Below are 14,737 nucleotides of genomic sequence, written 5' to 3' on the forward strand. Positions count from 1 at the left end.
ATTCCTAGGTATACAAATCATGATTTTCCATTGTGCTGTATTTTCAATTATATTAAATTTCAATGAAATTTTTAATGAAACAGGCTGTTTAACTTGTATGGACTGTAATTAACACAGGAGCATAAGAAGGTAAGAATTAGGAGCAGGAGTCGACCATACAGCCTGTCAAGCCTGCTCTGCCATTCAATATCGTCATGACTGACCTTGGGCTTCAACTCCACTTTCTCACCTGCTCCCCATATCCTTTAATTCCCTGACAGTCCAAACATCTGTCTATCTCGGACTTAAACATATTCAATGATGGAGCATCCACAGCCCTTTGAGGTAAAGAATTCCAAAGACCCGTAACCCTTTGAGTGAAGAAATTTCTCTTCATCTCAGTCCCAAATAATCAGCCTCTTGTTCTGAAACTGTGTCCCCTTGTTCCACATTCCCCAGCCAGGGGAAACAACTAACAGTATCGATTCTGTCAAGTTCCTTCATAATCACAATGTTTCATTCTGTCAAGTTCCTTCATAATCACCTCTCATTATTGTAGACCAGGAATTATAGACCCAGGTTACTTAGCCTATCATCAGGACAACAGTCTCATCTAAGGGATCAAACTAGTGAACCTTCACTGTACTACCTCCAATGCTGGTATATTTTTCCGTTAATGTGAGACCAAATTGCTCACAGTATTCACAATTGTAGCAGGAATGATGACAAGTAGTTAGCACTGCTGCCACAGCACCAGGGACCAAGGTTCAATTCCGGCCTTGGGTGACTGTGCGGAGTTTAGACATTGTCTGCGTGGGTTTCTGCATGGGTTTTCTACAGGTGTGATGCGCGTTATCACACACGAGGCTTGAGATGCTCAAGGAAATAAAGGCTTTTATTTACTGTTACAACAAAGCTACCATATATAATACACAATCCCAGACTGAGGGGTCCCAGACAGAGCAGTGACCTTTATACCTCTCCCAGGTACTATCTAGGGGGAACCAACGATGGTTCACCACATTCACCCCTCCTTTGAAGACAAAGGCCGGCGGGGTACAAAAAAACAGAATAATTTGTCATCAGTCTATAAGTTCAGACGGTCAGGGGGACCGCACCATCGTTGTGACCTCCTCAACACCGGTGATGACACCGGAGTAGGCACTCGCGGTGGCGTTCTCCCCAAGGCGATGTCCAACGGTTCCTCCACAGTCTCACGGGCCGGTTGACCCCGAGGTGATGATAATCCGTTGAGTTCCGACACGCCCTGAAGTGGTGACCATCTCCTGGACTCAGGCAAGCTGTACACGGGAGTAAAAGGGTTAAGTGATGGTCCCGATGCTGCCCGCGCCGTGTCAGGAGGGGAAACAATAGTTGGGGGGTCTCTAACAGGGGGTATGGGAGCGACAGGGGTTTCTACGTCCCCTGCTGGCGCCAGGTCTCGAATCGAGACCGTGTCCTCTCGCCCGTCAGGGTGTGCCACATAGGCATACTGAGGGTTGGCGTGAAGGAGATGGACCTGTTCGACCAACGGGTCGGACTTGCGGGCCCTTACATGTCGCCGTAGGAGGACAGGTCCTGAGTACGTCAACCAAGACGGTAATGAGGTCCCAGAGGAAGACTTCCGAGGGAATGAAAACAGCCTCTCATGGGGAGTAGCGTTGGTTGCTGTACACAGGAGTGAGCGTATGGAATGGAGCGCATCAGGGAGCACCTCTTGCCAACGGGAGACTGGAAGGCTTTTTGACTTCAACGCCAGTAAGACAGCCTTCCAGACTGTAGCATTCTCACGTTCCACCTGTCCGTTACCCCTAGGGTTGTAGCTCGTGGTTCTACTAGAGGCAATCCCGTATGAGAGCAGGTATTGCCTCAAGTCATCGCTCATGAACGACGAGCCCCTATCGCTGTTCGGTACCCGAACAGGGTGAAAAGATCACAGAATGCCTTGATAACCGTGGCAGCGGATGTATCAGAGCAGGGAATAACAAAAGGGAATCTCGAGTACTCGTCAATGATGTTGAGGAAGTACACATTCCGATCTGTCGAGGGAAGGGGGCCCTTAAAGTCGACACTCAGTCTTTCGAAGGGACGAGTGGCCTTGACTAGTTGTGCCCGGTCAGGTCGGTAAAAGTGCGGTTTGCATTCCGCACATACCCGACAGCTTCTCGTTATGCACCTGACACCCTCCACCGAGTCGGGCAGATTGCGGGCTTTTACCAAGTGGTAGAGCCGAGTGACCCCAGGATGGCAGAGGTCATTATGGAGAGCCTGCAAACGGTCCTCCTGTATACTGGCGCATGTTCCACGCGACAGGGCATCCGAGGGCTCGTTGAGTTTCCCTGGACGATACATGATGTCGTAATTATAGGTGGAGAGCTCGATTCTCCACCTCAAGATCTTGTCGTTCTTGATCTTGCCCCGCAGCATGTTATTGAACATGAACGCCACGGACCGCTGGTCCGTGATCAGGGTGAACCGTTTTCCCGCCAAGTAATGGCGCCAATGCCTGACGGCCTCCACAATGGCCTGGTCCTCCTATTCCACCGCTGAATGTCGAATTTCGGGGCCTTGGAGGGTGCAGGAAAAAAAGGCGACGGGCCTGCCCGCCTGGTTAAGTGTGGCGGCCAGGGCAAATCAGATGCATCGCTCTCCACCTGAAAGGGGATGGACTCTTCAACAGCGTGCATCGTGGCTTTCGCGATGTCGGCTTTTAGTTTATCAAAGGCTAATCGAGCCTCTGGTGTTAGGGGAAAAGAGGTGGACTTGATGAGCGGACGGGCTTTGTCCGCGTAATTGGGAACCCACTGTGCATAGTAAGAGAAGAAGCCTAAGCATCTTCTCAGTGCTTTTGCGCTAGTGGGCAGGGGAAGTTCAAGGAGGGGACGCATACGGTCTGGATCAGGGCCAATGACCCTGTTTTCCACCACGTATCCGAGGATGGCTAAACGGCGCGTACGAAATACACACTTCTCCCTGTTGTAGGTCAGATTCAGGCGAGATGCAGTGCGTAGGAACTTAAGGAGATTTGTGTCGTGGTCCTGCTGGTCATGGCCGCAGATGGTGACGTTATCCAGGTACGGGAAGGTAGCCCGCAGTCCGTTCTGGTCCATCATTCGGTCCATAGCACGCTGGAAGACCGAGACCCCATTGGTGACACCAAAAGGAACCCTGAGAAAGTGATACAAGTGACCATCCACCTCAAAAGCCGTGTATTGTCGGTCCTCTGGGCGAATGGGGAGTTGGTGCTAGGCAGACTTGAGGTCTATGGTGGAGAACACCCGGTACTGCGCAATCTGGTTGACCATGTCAGATATGCGCGGGAGGGGATACGCATCCAGCTGCGTGTATCTATTAATGGTCTGACTATAGTCAATGACCATCCGGGGTTTGTTCCCACTCTTGACCACCACGACCTGCGCTCTCCATGGACTAGCGCTAGATTGTATGATCCCTTCCTTGAGGAGCCGCTGAACCTCAGATCGAATGAAGATCCGATCCTCAGCGCTGTAACGCCTACTCTTAGTCGCAATGGGCTTGCAGCCTGGCACAAGATTCTGGAACAGGGAGGGTGTGGTAATCTTTAACGTCGAGAGGTTACAGGCGGGGCGCGTTGGGCAATTTGAAAGCTGCTGTTCTCCCACTGAAAGCGGAGGGAGTGGCCCACCGTACTGTAGGGTTACACTCTTCAAGTGGACCATCAAATTTAGTCCGAGGAGTATTGGCGCGCAAAGGTGCGGTAACACCAGGAGCTTGAAGCGCTCGTAAACCGTGCCCTGCACCGTTAAATTTACCACGCAACTCTCTAGCACGGTGACAGACCGGGACCTTGATGCCATCGAAATCGTCTGTTTGACAGGTTGGATCTGGAGGCCACACCGCTTCACAGCATCTGGGTGAATAAAACTCTCAGTGCTCCCGCTGTCAAACAGACAATAAATCAAATGTTTGTTTACCTGAATGTCCATCATAGACTTGTCGAGTCTGTGAGGCTTGGCCTGGTCCAGGATGATCGACGCCACCGTTGGTTCGTGAGCGCCACTGCAGGCAGCTGAGATAGTTGAAGATGACCCCTGCTGGTCGTTCGCGGTCAGTGCCGACCAACATGGCTGCTCCCATAGTTCGCACGTGGGTGATGGCGCCAAAATCAGCGACCCCTGGTGGTCACGCATCTCTTTCGGCTCCGTCGACTGTAATGGCGGCGTCCTGGCCTCGCACGTGGACGAAACCCTCGACGATGCCGACGACGAAGAACCGGGCTCTGGGGAATCGCAGGCCGCACTGCTGTTCCTGGAAGTAAGTTTGGATCGGCATACCTTCGAATAGTGCCCCTTCTTACTGCAGGCAGAGCACAACACAGCTTTAGCGGGACATCGCTGCCGAGTGTGCTTCACTCCCCCACAGAAGTAACACCGCGGGCCGCCCGGAGCTGCTGCCATTGTCAGGCCCGAGTGTGGGCACGCCATCACGCAGCTTTTCTAACCCGAGGGATGAGGAGGGATCAGCGACTGCTCCTGCCACGTTGTCTCCACGTGGTCTTCGGGATACAATACTAGGCTTTTGGAGGCCGTCTCCAACGTATCCGCTAGTTCTATCGACTTAGTGAGATCAAGATTACCTTGCTCCAACAGTCTGAGTCGGATATAAGATGATCCGATTCCCGCCACAAACGCATCTCGAGCGAGGTTGTTCATGTTCTGGTCTGCCGACACTGCTTTGCAGTTACAGCCCCTGGCTAGCTGTAGGAGCTCATTCGCGTACTCTTCTGTCGTTTCGCCGGCCAGCCGTCGTCGAGTGGCTAAGAGGTATCGAGCATGCATCTCGTTTGGCGGTTTAATGTAACGCTTCTTAAGAAGTTCGAGGGCCCTTGTGTAGTCGGTGGCTGCACGGATCGTGAGGTATACGGTGTCGCTTACCGTCGCGTGGAGGACCCGGAGTCTGTCGTCGTCTGTGGTGACCGCTGCGGAGGCTGCAAGGTAGTCCTCAAAACATTTCAACCAGTGGTCGAAGGTGTTAGAGGCGCCCGCCGCACGTGGATCCAGTGTAAGACGTTCGGGTTTTAACATCTGCTCCATACTCTCTGTATCGTTTTTTTTTTAACGACGAGAGTTTAATTAACAGTAAATAAAATTGATGCGCGTTATCACACACGAGGCTTGAGATGCTCAAGGAAATAAAGGCTTTTATTTACTGTTACAACGAAGCTACCATGTACAGTACACGATCCCAGACTGAGGGGTCCCAGACAGAGCAGTGACCTTTATACCTCTCCCAGGAGGCGGAGCCCGACTGGGATGTACCATAATAACTATAATATAGGTGTAACAGCCCAACCCTAACCCCAACAGCAACATGTAGAACAACCCATCCCTAACCCCAACAGCAACATATATACATACTCGTAGTACTGGCCAGACCCTGGCTCAGTACTATCTAGTGGGAACCAACGATGGTTCACCACAGGGTGTTCCAGTTTCCTCTCACAGTCCAAAGATGTGCCCACTCCATTAACCTATCTATATCTCTTTCAGTCTCTTTGAGGGGAATTTTCCCATCCCACCTGCCACAGGAATCGTAGCGGGCGGGGGGCAGACCATGCACAGGTCTGTTGACCTCAGGCTGGAATTTCCGGTTTTGGGGTGAGCGCAGCCGGAAAATCCCATCTTTTGTGTCCTCCTCACAGTTTGAATTCCTGCCTAGCTTTATGTCATCAGCAAACTTAGATACCTTTTGTAAGTAATTAATATAAATTGTAAATAGATGAGGTCCCAGGACTATTCCTTGCAGCACTCCAGTAGCCACAGTCATTAACTTGAAAATGCCCTATTTATCGCTACTCTCTGCTTCCTGTCCGTTAACCAATCTTTTCTCCATGCTAATATATCACTCCCAACGCAATGAGCCCTTGTGTATAAACCTTTTATGTGGCACTTTATCAAATGCTTTTGGAAATCCTTGGAGAAGAGAGTGTTGAGTTATTGGCAAGTGGACTCTATAGCAGCAACACATCACCTGTCCTAGTATCTTTATTGTATTTTATTCAACTATTTAGGTTTCAAGTTTAAAAATATCACACAACTATTGTCTATTATATTAAATGGTTAACTGATTAAGCTATACATTTTGTACAATTTTTACTCTCCTATTGGTTTAAACTACTGCTCCCATTTAGAGAGAGAAAATCTTAAAATTCCCCAATCATTCACCCACCTACTCAGCCAATTAATCCCTTTGAACACTCATCAGATACTGGAGGCTGAGGAAAGATATGAAAAGCAGCACATCCTTCCCCCTCTAAGCCAAATTCCCAAGTTCACACTTGTTCCTTGTGACACACAGCCTCTCCATCTCCATTCTGTGCCCCACTCTCCATGTTGTCCAAAGTCCAATTTTACTGTGATTATGTTGCATTTTCTGTTATGATATCTGTTGATTTTCTTTCATTTAAAGGAAACAAGCCATTGAGTGATGGTTTCAGGAAAATAAATCCCATTCCCTAATTTGAAACCATATAATTTCCCTGTCCATTGCTTACAGTACCGATATTATACTCTGTTTTGGTTGCCACAAATATCTCTTTTACTTTCGAAATCTAATTTGAAAACTCTTTTACTCAAAAACAAATAGAAAATTAAGAATAGCACAATACTCGACAAAGGATCAAATCCATTCAAACTTCAGAAATGTTCTTTTCCCTCTGTCTCTTTACCATAATTTTCTTGCTTTCTATCAGCAATCACAACTTGCACTATATAGCATCTTTAAACATAATGGAATTTCCTGTGGCACTTCAAACAAAATTTGACACTGCTTCATACTAGAACAAGTGACCAAACACTTCATCAAAGAGGGAGATATTAACATTACCTTAAAACAAGAGAGAGAAGTAGACAGGGGGATAGGTTAAAAGAGGGAAATTCATGGCTTAGGCAGCAATAAAGAGAGTGGACAAGAACAGAGTAAATGGAGTATGATGTGGGAGAATATGAAGTTTCTTGGAAGGGAGAATATGAAGTTTCTTGGAAGGAAGAATAGAAAAGCAGGGCATTTTTAAATGATGAGAGACTGTGAGACATTGATATCCAGAGTGACCTAGTGTCATTGCATGCAAATTGCAGGACGTTAATATGCAAGCCTAGCAAGCAATTAGGATAGCAAATTGTATCTTAGCTCTTATTGTAAAGGGATTTGAGTAAATAAGTGAAGACAACTTACTGTAATTGTATAGGGCCTTGGTGAGGCCATACCTGGAGCACCATGTGCAGTTTTGATCTCCTTACCTACAATAGACTGATTCCCTGGGGAGTGTAGAATTAGAAGACAGTCTCAGAATAAGGGATTGACCATTCAAAACTGAGATAAGGAGAAATTTCTTAACTCAAAGGATGGCGGATCTTTTGAATTCTCTGTCCCAGAGGACTGTGGATGCCTCGTCATTGAGTATTTTCAAGACAAGATGATAGATTTTTGGATACTAAAGGGATTAAGGGATATGAGAATGTGTGAGAACGTAAGAATTAGAAGCAGGGGTAGAATATTTTGCCCCTCGAGTCTCCTTCACCATTCAGTAGGATCATGTCTGGTTTCATTATGGCCTCAACGCCACTTTCCTGTATGCCTCCCATAATCCTTGACTCCCTTGTGAACAGCTTACCTTATGTAACTTAAGTAACTGAGGCCTGTCAGAGCTTACCATGCAGATGTTACTTTCTTGTCTTATTATCTTTGTTACCATCAAGTAATCAGAAGGGCGCTCACACCATCTATGGTAGAATGGTCAACATCCAAGAGGAAATGTGAGGTGTGACATTAATGTTGAATAAAAATATAGTAGCTTGAGACCCCAGATTATAGCAAGTCTGGAAACATCTACTTAAAAGCCTTCTGAAAATAAATGTTTACCTTATTTATCACATTTCTTCATCTATCCAGTTTGTCCTTTTTGAAAAAATATTGGGTGGAATTTTCCCCCAAAACTTTCCCCCAAAACTGTGAGAGGGTGAGAGTGGTTTGCGGTGTTAAAGGTATGTTTATATTCAATGAGGTTCTTCGCTCTGGTCGGTGTGCGAATGGAGGATTTGTTGCCTTGCTTGCAGTTCCTGCGACCAACGACCATCAAAGAATCCATCAAAGAAAGTCGTGCAATGTTGGTCTGAGAAATCAGATGATCTCCTACTGGGCTGCTTAGAGTCAGTGGACTTGTCAGTATTTAAAACCTCTGCGACCAGCCTGAACGAGTACGTCACTATAGTAACTGATTTCATTAGTTAGTGTGTAGAAGACTGTGTGCCAAAGAAGCAAATCCGTGTGTTCCCCAACCGGAAACCATGGATGAACAGGAATATCCACTGCTTGCTGAAGTCCAGGTCTGAGGCATTTAAGTTAAGCAACACTGACCTATACAAGAAAGCCAGATACGATCTAAGGAGATCCATCAAAGATGCCAAAAGACAATACCGGACCAAGCTAGAGTACCAGGCTAGCCACACCGACCTCCGCTGACTATGGCAAGGTCTGCAAGACATAACAGGCTACAAGATGAAGACATGTAAAATCGTTGGCTCCAACGCACCCCTCCCTGATGAGCTCAATGCATTCTACGCCCATTTTGAGCAAGAAGTCAGCGAGAGCATGCCCTCCTCCCTGGAAGCCCTGGAAGAACCTGTATCTAGGGTCACCATTGCAGATGTCAGAGCAGCTTTCTTGAAGGTCAACCCACGGAAAGCAACTGGCCTGGATGAGGTATCCAGATGTGCACTCAGATCCTGCGCAGATCAGCTGGCAGAGGTATTCACAGACATCTTGAACCTCTCTTTACAACAATCTGAGGTCCCTATCTGCTTCAAGAAGACGACCATCATCCCGGTACCTAAGAAAAACCAAGCAGTGTGCCTTAATGACTATCGGCCGGTGGCTCTGACACCCATCATTATGGAGTGCTTCAAAAGGTTAGTCATGGCATGAATCAATTCCAGCCTCCCGGACCACCTGGATCCACTACAGTTCGCCTACCGCTGCAACAGGTCCACAGCAGATGCCATCTCCCTGGCCCTGCACTCAACCCTGGAACACCTGGGTAACAAGGACATCTATGTCAGACTCCTATTTATTGACTACAGTTCAGCCTTCAACACTATTATTCCCACAAACCTCATCTCCAAACTCCGTGGTCTGGGCCTCGGCACCTCCCTCTGCGACTGGATCCTGAACTTCCTAACTCACAGACCACAATCAGTAAGGATAGGAAGCAACACCTCCTCCATGATTATCCTCAACACCGGTGCCCCACAAGGCTGTGTTCTCAGCCCCCAACTATACTCCTTATACACCTATGACTGTGTGGCCAAATTCCCCTTCAATTCAATTTTTAAGTTTGCTGACAACACCACCATAGTGGGTCGGATCTCAAACAATGATGAGACAGAGTACGGGAATGAGATAGAGAACCTGGTGAACTGGTGCAGCAACAATAATCTCTCCCTCAATGTCAACAAAATGAAGGAGATTGTTATCGACTTCAGGAAGTGTAAAGGAGAACATGCCACTGTCTACATCAATGGGGACGAAATAGAAAGGGTCGAGAGCTTCAAGTTTTTAGGTGTCCAGTTCACCAACAACCTGTCCTGGTTCCTCCCATGCCAACACTAGTTAAGAAAGCCCACCAATGCCTCTACTTTCTCAGAAGACTAAGAAAATTTGGCATGTCAGCTACGACTCTCACCAACTTTTACAGATGCACCATAGTAAGCATTCTTTCTGGTTGTATCACAGCTTGGTGTGGCTCCTGCTCTGCCGAAGACCGCAAGGAACTACGAAAGGTTGTGAATGTAGCCCAATCCATCACGCAAACCAGCCTCCCATCCATTGAGTCTGCCTATGCTTCCCGCTGTCTCTGCAAAGCAGCCAGCATAATTAAGGACCCCACGCACCCTGGACATTCTCTCTTCCACCTTCTTCCTTCGGGAAAAAGATACAAAAGTCTAAGGTCATGTACCAACCGACTCAAGAACAGCTTCTTCCCTGCTGCTGTCAGACTTTTAAATGGACTTACCTTGCATTAAGGTGATCTTTCTCTACAACCTAGCTATGACTGTAACACTACATTCTGCACTCTCTCATTTCCTTCTCTATGAACGGTATGTTTTGTCTGTATAGCGCAAGAAACAATACTTTTCACTGTATGTTAATACATGTGACAATAATAAATCGAATCAAAATCTAAATGTCATAATGGTGAGAAACATGGGGTGAATTGCGCCAGTCTCTCAGATGCGCTCTGCATCGCAATCTTTCGACAGTCACTTTTTTTGGAGAGTTGGGAGCTAAACATGCCGGTGAAACTGGCTTCAGAGCGCTTGGCTGCCATTTCGCAAGGGCACCCTGATCTCATGGTGCACTTGGAGACCCCTTCCCACCCCTCCACCCTTCATCGGCGGCATGTTTTCCTTCTACCCTGACATGGACCACCTGCATTGGGGCATCAGGGATCTCCAGTTAACCCCCAACATGCCCCCCATCATGACACCTGAAATGCCCCCTCCTCTTGACCCCCTTTGCCATCCACTGTGCCTGACCCGCAGTGCATAGCCTTCTCCCCTTGCCACCATCATTGTCCCCACCAGCCTGATATCCATTGCCAGGGTGCCTGATGGGCACTGTCAGGGTGTCTGTTGGGCACCGTCAGGCCATACTCCCAACCACCTGGGGGCTTTGATGGCCTCCGAGCCCCCTGCCATGACCAGCTCACCATGTTTGCGTGAGTGTAGACCAGTAGTGATTTGGGCCAACGTGATGTGTCGGAGGAAAGATGGGAAGCATCCAGGAAGGGGGAAGCTTGCGTGCTGAACCCCTAATGATAATGAACTCCAGTCAATCTCATGCTAATAAGCTTTGTAGCCTTTTTGGTCATGAAGTGGCTTGTGCCATTCAGAAGGGGCCAGGAAGATCAGAAACAGTTTCGCGCCAAGCGCGAATCGGATTTTTAGCTTAGCACGCTATTTCCCCAGCTCGCTACGCGGATCGCCGGCTGCAGCAAGGTGGTAAAATCACACTCATTATGTTTGTCATTCACAACTTGCTTTTAACAAGTCCATCTGTCCTTGATTTCTCTATGTATTTCCAAATCTTGAAAGATAGATTCTAATTCTTTGTTCACTATAAATAGCCACATTATCCTGCTCTCTCTTCATGGGCAGAGGTGGAACATGTCGTCTATATGGACTTTAGTAAAGCGTTTGACAAAGTCCCTCGTGGTAGGCTGGTGAAAAAGGTAGGATCTCATGGGATAAAGAGTGGAGAACTGGCTTGGTCACAGAAGACAGAGGGTGGTAGTGGAAGGGTCTTTTTCCGGCTGGAGGCCTGTGACTAGTGGTGTTCCGCAGGGCTCTGTATTGGGACCTCTGCTGTTTGTGATTTATATAAACGATCTGGAAGAAGGTGTAACTGGGGTGATCAGTAAGTTTGCGGACGACACAAAATTGGCAGGACTTGCAGATAGTGAGGAGCATTGTCAGAAGCTACAGAAGGATATAGATAGGCTGGAAATTTGGGCAAAGAAATGGCAGATGAAGTTCAATCCTGATAAATGCGAAGTGATGCATTTTGGTAGAAATAATGTAGGGAGGAGGTATACGATAAATGGCAGAACCATAAAGGGTGTAGATACACAGAGGGACCTGGGTGTGCAAGTCCACAGATCCTTGAAGGTGACATCACAGGTGGAGAAGGTGGTGAAGAAGGCATATGGCATGCTTGCCTTTATAGGACGGGGCATAGAGTATAAAAGTTGGGGTCTGATGTTGCAGATGTATAGAACGTTGGTTCGGCCGCATTTGGAATACTGCGTCCAGTTCTGGTCGCCACACTACCAGAAGGACGTGGAGGCTTTGGAGAGAGTACAGAGGAGGTTTACCAGGATGTTGCCTGGTATGGAGCGGCTTAGCTATGAGGAGAGATTGGGTAAACTGGGGTTGTTCTCACTGGAAAGACGGAGGATGAGGGGAGACTTAATAGAGGTGTATAAAATTATGAAAGGCATAGATAGGGTGAACGGTGGGAAGCTTTTCCCCAGGTCGGTGGTGACGTTCACGAGGGGTCATAGGTTCAAGGTGAAGTGGGGGGAGGTTTAACACAGATATCAGAAGGACATATTTTACACAGAGGGTGGTGGGGGCCTGGAATGCGCGGCCAGGCAAGGTGGTGGAGGCGGACACACTGGGAATGTTTAAGACTTATCTAGATAGCCATATGAACGGAGTGGGAATGGAGGGATACAAAAGAATGGTCTAGTTTGGACCAGGGAGCGGCACGGGCTTGGAGGGCCGAAGGGCCTGTTCCTGTGCTGTATTGTTCTTTGTTCTTTGTTCTTTGTTATTAGCAACATGGGATACTATCCAGTCTCCTGACAAAACTTGACTATCAAAGGATTGATAATTTATAATCAGAGCATCAACTGTCTTTTCTGTGACATCCCTCAGTGCATGCCATCAAGATTACCCACCTTGAATTGTGTTGATGTTTTGTGAAGGAATTGCTTTTTAAGGACCTAGGATAAAGATTCACCTCTTTCACCATTAAAATTCTGGTAGCCACATCATACAACATTAATGATTCTGCTGAATAATCATAGCAATCAATTCATATTAATTGCTGTGGTTGGGTTTATCACTGGGAAGATGCTGTTTAAAGATGGTTTCAATCTCCTCTATAGGAGCTGTTCACGTAGGAGTGGCCCTTTTTACTATTTGGACCCTTTGTTGGGCACAGGGTGCCTGAACAAGAGGGACCCCACACCCACCTCCTTGAGCCTGCAGCCAGGCTATACGAGTGGTCTTGCCGTGTGTTTTGAACACCCCTCAGCGGGGGCTGGAGGGCATCATTTGGTGGTCAGTAATTGGGCCATATTGGCCTAAAGGCAGGTGGGCTGCCTGACACCTATCCTGACACTGGTATTCAATTTCATGATCACCTCTCCCCCCTCCATACTTGCAGTTCTGCACTTTAAGTGGAATGCGCATCCTCCCCCATATCCCAGTGCTCTCTAGCGATATCTACATGAACAACTCCACAAGTGAGGTGCTAGCATTAGTACAAATGGTACAGAGTTGAAAATTGATCCTGTAACAAGTATTAATCAGCATTGCTAACTTTTCAAAATATTATTCATTTCCTTTATTTCAGTCGAAAGGGGCAAAGGATAAAGATATTGCGGCAGGCTTACACTTACGCAGCTTGCAGTACTTGGAGAGATACTTCTACCTTATTCTTTTTGACACTTATCTACACCTAGAGAAACCAGGGAAATGGGAAAGATCCTTCAAAGAATGGATGGCTGAGGTATGAGGTCAAAGTACTGTTTGATTTCTGTTTAATAAATTCCCCTTTTTTCCTGAAGTGTAAATTATTGTGAACCTTTGAAATTTGGCATTCCAATGTTTGTCCTGAGTGCAAGATGAAACTAGTCTCTCTTTTTCTTCTTCCTAACTAACCTCATGGGAGGTTAGTTAGGAAGGTTCAGTCGCTAGGTATACATGGGGAGGTAGTAAATTGGATTAGACACTGGCTCAATGGAAGAAGCCAGAGAGTGGTTGTGGAGGATTGCTTCTCTGAGTGGAGGCCTGGGACTAGTGATGTGCCGCAGGGATCAGTGTTGGGTCCATTGTTGTTTGTCATCTATATCAATGATCTGGATGATAATGTGGTAAATTGGATCAGCAAGTTTGCTGGTGATACAAAGATTGGAGGTGTAGTGGACAGTGAGGAAGGTTTTCAAAGCTTGCAGAGGGATTTGGACCAACTAGAAAAATGGGCTGAAAAATGGCAAATGGAATTTAACGCAGACAAGTGTGAGATATTGCACTTTGGAAGGACAAACCAAAGTAGAACGTACAGGGTAAATGGTAGGACTCTGAAGAGTGCAGTTGAACAGAGGGATCTGGGAATACAGGTACAGAATTCCCTAAAAGTGATGTCACAGGTGGATAGGGTCGTAAAGAGTGCCTTTGGTACATTGGCCTTTATAAATCGGAGTATCGAGTATAAAAGTTGGAGTGTTATGGTAAGGTTATATAAGGCATTGGTGAGGCCAAATTTGGAGTATTGTGTACAGTTTTGGTCACCTAGTTACAGGAAGGATGTAAATAAGGTTGAAAGAGTGCAGAGAAGGTTCACAAGGATGTTGCCGGGACTTGAGAAGCTGAGTTACAGAGAGAGATTGAATAGGTTGGGACTTTATTCCCTGGAGCGTAGAAGATTGAGGGGAGATTTGATAGAGGTTAAAAATTGCCCCTTAGAGTCCTGAGATGCGTAGGTTAGAGGGATTAGTGGGTAAATATTTGGGGGTAGGGCCTGGGTGGGATTGTGGTCGGTGCAGACTCGATGGGCCGAATGGCCTCCTTCTGCACTGTAGGGTTTCTATGATTTCTATGAGGTGTATAAGATTTTGATGGGTATAGATAGAGTGAAGGCAAGCAGGCTTTTTCCGCTGAGGCTAGGGGAGAAAAAGACCAGAGGGCATGGGTTAAGGGTGAAAGGAGAAAAGTTTAAAGGGAATATTAGGGGGGAGGCTTCTTCACGCAGAGAGTGGTGGGAGTGTGGAATGAGCTGCCGGACAAAGTGGTAAATGCATTTAAGAAAAACTTGGACGGGTTCATGGAAGAGAGGGGTGTGGAGGGATATGGTCCAAGTGCAGGTCAGTGGGACTAGGCAAAAAATGGTTCGGCACAGACAAGAGGGGCCAAAGGGCCTGTTTCTGAGCTGTAAT

The 14,737-nt window shown here is 47.2% G+C and overlaps 1 protein-coding gene across 1 annotated transcript in view; it reads left to right on the forward strand.

Moving 5' to 3' along the window:
* LOC144494647 (paladin-like) overlaps positions 1-14,737 on the forward strand; it is a 240,313-nt gene that overhangs the window by 197,291 nt on the left and 28,285 nt on the right. The window contains exon 18 of the mRNA XM_078213851.1: positions 13,156-13,311. Coding sequence (XP_078069977.1) covers positions 13,156-13,311 — 156 coding nt within the window. The remainder of the gene's footprint in view (positions 1-13,155; positions 13,312-14,737) is intronic.

Source organism: Mustelus asterias, chromosome 6 (genome assembly GCF_964213995.1).
Source record: "Mustelus asterias chromosome 6, sMusAst1.hap1.1, whole genome shotgun sequence".
Taxonomy (NCBI): domain Eukaryota; kingdom Metazoa; phylum Chordata; class Chondrichthyes; order Carcharhiniformes; family Triakidae; genus Mustelus; species Mustelus asterias.